Source organism: Cajanus cajan, chromosome 6 (assembly GCF_000230855.2).
Source record: "Cajanus cajan strain Asha chromosome 6, NIPB_CcT2T_4, whole genome shotgun sequence".
Lineage (NCBI taxonomy): Eukaryota > Viridiplantae > Streptophyta > Magnoliopsida > Fabales > Fabaceae > Cajanus > Cajanus cajan.
Genome location: NC_138522.1, coordinates 59,408,958 through 59,416,506, shown reverse-complemented (window position 1 = coordinate 59,416,506; position 7,549 = coordinate 59,408,958). Strand labels below are relative to the sequence as shown.

Genomic DNA, 7,549 nt, shown 5'->3' with positions numbered 1-7,549 from the left:
AAAAAAATGTTATGAACAAAAATGAAAGTTTTTTTTTAAATAAAGTTTATTTCAAAAAAAAATATTTAAAGAATTTTTTTTTAAAAAAAAAGCGAGAAAAAGAGGGGAGTATTTATTAAAAAGAGAAAGTGTATATATCATCATTTGCCAAGATTTTTGCTCACAAAGTTGTCAACCAGCGACTGTCCATCCCAAAATGGGCTAGGCTGGCCCAAAATATGTATTTCACATAGAATATTTAAACCTCAAAATTATAAATTTATAAGAAATGATAAATCCTCCTACAAATAGTCTTAATAATTTGAAAAAACTAGTATTAAATTAAAAAAAATGATTATAATTAATATCTATTAATATCTTAAAAATATATGCTAAAACAATACTCACCGCATACAATAAATAATAAACAAGATTGTCATTTTCTCTCATTGCAAATGATCTTTGACACAGCCTCCGAAAGTGATAACCAGAAGAATCAATAAACTGTATTGAATTCCTGCTTTCCACTGTAAAACAAGATATTCCCATTTTGCTCCAAGAACCGACCAAGGTAATAATACCAAATGAAAATTCATGGAAATATGAATCAACATATCCAGAAGCAAAGTTTAGAGTAGTTGAAGAATCAAGGGGGGTCAATCTTCAGTTAGAGATCTGAAACATCCATAGAATTCTCTATAATGTCAATGCAGGATCCTACAGATTTTCCCATTGACAATGCCTCTGCAAGCTTAGCTCGAGCTGCTTCATGCCTACGCAAGAGCAAGACCGTATTTAGCAAAGACCATCTAACTTGAGAATCTGCCTTCTTCTGGGTGAAACCTAGGCCCTTGAGCAATAAATCCAACTATTTACAATTAAGAAAACTATAGTTAGTAATGTCAATGCCATTTGAGCTTTCCATATGTCATGACTAAGAAAGTAAAGGTCTGTTTGGATAAACTTATTCAGAAGTATTTTTAAGAGAGAAAATTAAAAAAAAAAATGAAATAAATTTCTTCATAAGTTAAACTATTTTACAGAAGTTCTCTCTTATTAGTTTCTTCATAATCTTATTTTCTTTAGGTTTATTTTAATTTTCCTTTCTGTTCTTCTTTCCTACAAGTACTTCTAAATATATTTATCCAAACATGCCCTGAATCAAAAAATTGCATAGACCTTTCTTATGTCATCCAGACCTCCTTCAGCAAATCCATATATAAGATACTCGGTAGACACCCCAGCCAATGCTATACACGAAAATTTGTCCAATGTCTAGTAACACAGAACAAAGGTTTTGTCACATAATTAAACTTTATAATCTGCAGAACATTGGCTAAAACAAACATGTAAATGTGAAAATTAGATGTTAGTAAGATAACAACGTACTGTAGCTGATACTTTTCCCGTATTAACCTGCATGAAGTGAAAGGTGCTAACAATTAACAGATATCGGTGTCAACTAAATGCAGTTCAAGTGATACTCTGGATAATCAAGCAGTTTACCGAGTTAAAAACATATATTCACTCAACTGAAACAGTCAGAGACAGTCTTACAGTAAATTGTAACAAAGGTCAAAGCTGGATTACTAGTATTTAGTAGGACAAACAGTCAAGCAAAGACACATCCCTAGTTGTTACTTTCTCTCTGTGCGGTACCTTAAAAGTTAAATAAGTTGCATTATGGGGGGGCAAAGCAACCTACTTCTTCTTGAAACTCAAAATCCACAAAGGCTGTGCCAGCTTGAATATTCAGAGATCCTTCCTTCTGTAGAGCATCCAAACTAGAAATAGCATATCCTTTAGGAAGTATTCCTACCAGATAAGCAATTAAAAAGTGACCAGCTTCATGCTGCATAATTATATTTTGTTATGGTTACTTAATGGTCATTAAGATTATGTAAGTTAGTAGAAATAAAATTACTATAAGTGCATGATAATTGAATGGCATGAATCTGACTTGAATAACCCTATTGTGGTATTTCTGACTGAAGCTGTGACCAATCGTATCAACAACCAAGCTACCAATACCTCCACCAAAAGAAACCTGCAAACAATCAATTGGATGAAAAAACCCAAATGTAATGATGAAGATTGATAGACAAACTTGGTCCAGAGTTTTACAATGCAATGAACCTTCAATCCTCAATAGTTACAAAGTCTGTTATTGGCAGAGGTGGCAATTAAAATACAACAACCAAACCTTATCCCGCTGGGTGATGTTGGCTACATGGTTTATAGGATATCATTTGACTTGCTAAAAGACCAAAGTTTCAACAATGTTATTAGGTGGCAAATAGGATATTGGAAATAAAATCTTTCATTTGCATTGGAAAATAGGAGAAAAAGTAAATAAGCTCCCCAATATGCAAGTAGGATTTGTTCTAAGAAAAAAATGGTTATGATCAGCAGAACATGCAAACAAGCATAAAATTGATGGGTCTTCTAGGAACACCTCAATCACTTCACTCATCTGGTGACCTTATTTAGATAAATTTCTTCAAAAGTATAAGTGTATAAATTGATTCTAATACTAAGTACCGTGTCTAGTGTCCACAGAAATAGCAACGCGAGTGATATATAGAATAGTTGCTGTGGGGAAATTCCAAAGGCATTCCATGCAGCAAGCCCTCCCACAATAGCAGCAATCTGGAGGTTTCTCTCTATTGAACCAAGAGTGGTGTCGACGGGCGACAGAAGAGACAAAGTTTCAATTCCATTTAGCCTCAATTCATCCAAGGTGTAAAGCCTTTGAGGCACCTGAATAAGCATAGGAGAAAGATTATCCAAAGAAAAAACTACAGAAGGTTGAGAAGAAACGCAAGACTAACCTGTCTGGCTGCACCGAAACACCGAAGCCCACCAGGCTTACCCTGCAATTCCTTCACAAGTGTGAGCGCAGCTCTATCATCACCTCTTGCTAGCTCCTTGTCCACTTTCTCCAACACTTGCTGCCTAGACACCCCAACGTTGGAGGAACATTGGATTCGGACCTTAGGGCACGATGATGTCAAGGCTACACCCACATACTGCATCAAACTCAAACCCAAACCCACCATTTAAACCAAATTATTGGGATTACCTCTATCTACTGCGTATTTGGTTGTTTTGCACCGACGTAGCTTTTGAAGGCCCATTTTGCATTTTTCATTGCACGCCTTCTTCACCACATAATTACAAGATAACCAATTATGAAACCATAGAAACATTTTTTACGTTTAACCAAGAGTTACTGTTTATTGAATAGCTGAGATAAATTAAACAAAAAATAAAAAAATTGCAAAATAATAAACATAGTGTATTGCTTTGTTATCACCAATTAACGAAAAAAATTACAACAGATTCGGACAGCATGATTGCAAATATAAGAATATATGTCTAGCATGAAGAATGTACTACTCGATATTTGACGACGACGTTTCTAACATAAAGATATTGACAGTTTTTAAACCGATTGGTGACACACTACAAAGCAAAGTACGCTTACGATTGTAGCTTATTTTGTTTAGGGTTCGTGAGATATCGCTACGGCAAAAAAGTATAGACCAAAAACTGTCTAATTGTTTCATCAATTTGATGCTCTGCAATTTTACTGCTAGTTTTATGTCATTCCTTGTTGGGAGATTCCTTAAGTCATGATGCTTTCATAAAACCAATAAAATAAATAAAATAAATTGCAATCACCAGCAGCTTTCGCATAAAACACAGAAAAACGACCTTATATTTGTTAACCGTTAGTCGTAGAATTTTACTTCTTTCACTCTTGATCTACGTTGTTCTCCTACGAGCAGAGAACAAGGAATCTAAAGTCAAAAGAAACTACACCCCACCCACACACCAACTTAACTACATGACTACCTAAAACTAGCCGAAAAAGTCATGAAATTTGCAACATTGGGGGTAAATGCGCGTATCCTCGTTATGAAAATACGACATGATAAAATAGCAGCAACCTTGCTCAGGAAAAATAAAGAATTAACCAATAACAAGACACAAAAAAGGAGGGGGACCAGAAAAATAAATAAAAACCGCAATGGGACCCTTGCTCTAAAATATAAAGAAGAATAACCTAAACACTTGATGAACCTGCAATGGGACCCTTGCTCTAAAATATAAAGAAGAATAACCTAAACACTTGATGAACCTACCTACCCAAACGCATGACAGCCACTACAACAGACACTTGACAGGAAGAAACAACAGTCAAGAAAACCAGTGTAACTCCAAAGTTTAATGGTATGTTTGCGGATGTAATTTAGTAGGGAACAAAAAGGACATTATCAAGGAACTAAAATTTCGTTGGACATGTTTGTGGTGAGAATGAATTAAGGAATTTGTAGTAAAGCTCATGTACATTTAATTTTACCCACTTCTGAATTTTTTTATGTAAAATTTTGACCAAAACTACCCTTATTCTATTTTTTAAACAATTAATTAATAAAAATATAATTATCCAAATAACATTTTAAATTAAAGATCTAACTATATAAAATTAAATTTCAAAATATAAATTTCTCACTAACAACCAAGTATAAATTCTACAATATTTCTTATATAACCAATATTCACTTATTTTAGTCCATCCTTTTCGATCCTCCCCTCCTCCAACACGCATAAAGCATAAACATAAAAGATACACGTTCTCAAAATGTCATTACCAGAACTATCAGTTGGAGCAACAAGCCAGCAAAAGTACACCTACAAATTCCAGCAGCCAAACATCAACAAAGCAAACATGCAGGCTCATATTGAAAACTAAATCTCATCATCACTTGCCAGCCCATAAAACCAAAACAGTGTGTACCAGTCAAAGCAAATATCAACCATGGAGAAAAAATATTATCATAACACCGCTTTTTTAATGGCATCCATTTATAATTCATCAAAACATGACTTCGCATTGATATCCCACCCAAAAGTGATATACACCATTCAGTTCACCTGACTGAGAAATACTTAATCTCTCAGAGAAGATATATAGAAAATACCAAAACCACGTATATTACAGCCACGATAAAATCAAAACTATAGTCTAAACCCATCCATCAAAAACCCTAAAACTCTTGAGAAGCAGATCCAATTTCACCCTTGCCCTTGCCAGCTTTCTTGGGAAGCAAAGTCTGGTGAATATTGGGCAAAACCCCTCCATTGGCAATGGTGACAGATCCAAGAAGCTTGCTCAACTCCTCATCATTCCTCACCGCAAGCTGAATGTGCCTGGGAACAATACGATTCTTTTTGTTGTCCCTAGCAGCATTCCCAGCCAGTTCCAACACCTAAACAAACACAACATCAACAAATTAAAACATATCAGTTCAAACATTCCAGTCCACCAAAACCCTAACAGTGTCAACAATCAAACATTATAAACAAAAATCGAAACAAGAACAAACAGATTGAACAGAATCAGAAACACAAAAAGCAATGAAACCTAAACCTAATAAACAAAACACAAACCTCAGCAGCGAGATACTCGAGAACCGCGGAGAGATAAACAGGAGCACCAGCACCAACGCGTTCAGCATATTTACCAGCCTTGAGAAACCTAGCAATTCTTCCGACGGGGAATTGGAGGCCAGCTTTTTGCGATCTTGAAACGGATTTAGAGGCTTTGGGCTTGCCCCTTCCGCCCTTGGTTGAACCGCCAGTGGAACTCATTTTCTGATGGAGGAAGAAATTGAAAACCCTAACCCTAGAATTTGCGATTCGATGTTGGAGCACGGAAAGTGTGTGAGAAGTGAGGAAGCAGGCGCTGATGAGAGAGTTACGGGTGGAATGGTTTTATATAGGGTTCGAGAATCTTCTCTGATTGGTCGAGAGGGTGAGACGCGGATTGCCAACGTGGCACCCCCACTCAGATTCGCGGGAAACTGCTTTTTCGTTTTCCAGCATTTTAGAACACTCCTCACAAAAATGTCAAAATCTGCAAGGCTACTCGTTATGACTATTTTAGCCCAAATAATAACTAATAAATTAATCTGAATACATATTTTATAATCGACTAAATTTTATTTTATTTTTGTCATTCATCTTATTTTTTAAAAATCAGTTTTTTTTAATTCTTCATATTATTTATTTTTAAAATTAAGTTAATTTAATTCTTTTAAAATAATTATTATTTTCAATTTTAATAAATGATTTTAATTTTTTTTATTGATTTAAAATGTACAATTTATTACACTAAATTTACTTATATAAAAACTATAAAATCTAATTGATTTTTGAACCAAATAATACTATAAACATAATAAAAATGAATCGAAAAAAAATATTTAAAATTGTGTATCTATATTAAAAATAATTATTATTTTAAAAAAATTAAAATGACAAAAAAAATCTTATGAATAAATAAATAATTAAAATATAGTTTATAATTTGGTGGAGTGATATTTTTAGTTCTAGGAAAAAAAGTGATAATGATTTTTCAAAAAAGAAAATTGCACTCTAATTTTTTTTTAAAGGGAAACAATCATGTGGCGATGGGAAAATCGATGCATGTGAATACGACCATTGCAAATTTAACAGAGAGAGGATATCCTATAATTAGTTTTGAAAATGAAACATCGAGTTACACTAGTCATATTAACAATATCATATTTGGTGGGGCAATGGATGTTATTCAAAGCCCAAGACAGGAGAAGGATGTGTGTGGCATAAGCATGATGATGTTATTTATTTTTAATCAATCCTATGCCTGCATATAAAATTGGTCTATATATGATCCAAGTATTAAATAATTATTTAAATTATAAACTTATAAAGTAACTATTATCAAACATTAAAAATGTATATAAAAAATTAATAATATTTTAAGTATTTGACCATTTCAGTTAAAATATTTTAACTTTTTAAATTTATCATTATCTATTAGCAATTAAAACTTAAAAGTAAGGATTTAATTAAAGGCTTTTAAAATAAATGAAAATAAAGAAGTAATTAACATATCAATATATCACATTAACATAATAAAAAAGTAATCAATTAGCATATGTCGCAATATCTTGTAAACATAAATTAATAGAATTGTAATATGATTAATGACTAGTGATTTAATTACACGTTTTTAAATTATAAAAAGAAATTAAAAGATTTGTAACTATATGAACTTAAAGATTAATTTAGTCCAAAATATATGAACTTATAAGTTAAATTGTTAAAAAATAACATATTAGAACATGTTACAAGTTACTAAAAGAAACTATGTTTATTCAAATATAGGAACATGTTAGATTCTACAAATTTGATCCCATCAAAATTTAAGAATAAGTTAGAAAAAAAAAGTATATATAACTTGGTCTAACTCATCCTTGTATGTTTTCGATGTGTTCCCTTTTTTTCATTGAAAAATTTTAAACTATAAACATTTTTTATTTGTGTTCTTCGTACTAATGTCAAAACAATTTTTTATTATAAATATTTATTTAATCCACATAATATCATGTATGATAATAAAATACAAATTATTCTCAAAATCTCAACTACATTAATAAAAAAGTTATAATTTGTGTCACTTATCGAAATAAACTTTATATAATTCAACTTAGATTCATTTAAAAGGAGAAATTTAAAG

General features: G+C 32.2%; 2 protein-coding genes across 2 annotated transcripts; both read right to left on the bottom strand.

The window, feature by feature from the left end:
- Positions 1-391: 391 nt before the first annotated feature.
- Positions 392-3,820, bottom strand: LOC109789922 (stress regulated protein). The gene is made up of 7 exons (XM_020348977.3): positions 2,811-3,820; positions 2,521-2,739; positions 1,940-2,026; positions 1,685-1,831; positions 1,369-1,395; positions 1,159-1,254; positions 392-847 (listed from the first exon to the last, which is right to left on the bottom strand). Exons 1-7 carry the CDS (start codon positions 3,036-3,038, stop codon positions 647-649), a joined length of 1,005 nt encoding a protein of 334 aa, XP_020204566.1. The 5' UTR covers positions 3,039-3,820; the 3' UTR covers positions 392-646.
- Positions 3,821-4,805: 985 nt separating this feature from the next.
- LOC109789916 (histone H2AX) lies at positions 4,806-5,750 on the bottom strand. The gene is made up of 2 exons (XM_020348970.3): positions 5,437-5,750; positions 4,806-5,255 (listed from the first exon to the last, which is right to left on the bottom strand). The coding sequence occupies exons 1-2, from the start codon at positions 5,635-5,637 to the stop codon at positions 5,034-5,036; spliced, it is 423 nt and encodes a 140-aa protein (XP_020204559.1). The 5' UTR covers positions 5,638-5,750; the 3' UTR covers positions 4,806-5,033.
- Between the last annotated feature and the right edge of the window lie 1,799 nt (positions 5,751-7,549).

Coding starts and splice junctions, on each gene's coding strand:
- LOC109789922 (XM_020348977.3), bottom strand. CDS start 3,038: ATGGTGGGTTTGGGTTTGAGTTTGATGCAGTATGTGGGTGTAGCCTTG. Junction 2,027..2,520: donor TTCTGTGGACACTAGACACG/GTACTTAGTATT, acceptor GATTGTTTGCAG/GTTTCTTTTGGTGGAGGTAT. Junction 848..1,158: donor GTCTGGATGACATAAGAAAG/GTCTATGCAATT, acceptor AATTGTAAATAG/TTGGATTTATTGCTCAAGGG.
- LOC109789916 (XM_020348970.3), bottom strand. CDS start 5,637: ATGAGTTCCACTGGCGGTTCAACCAAGGGCGGAAGGGGCAAGCCCAAA. Junction 5,256..5,436: donor TCGAGTATCTCGCTGCTGAG/GTTTGTGTTTTG, acceptor GTGTTTGTTTAG/GTGTTGGAACTGGCTGGGAA.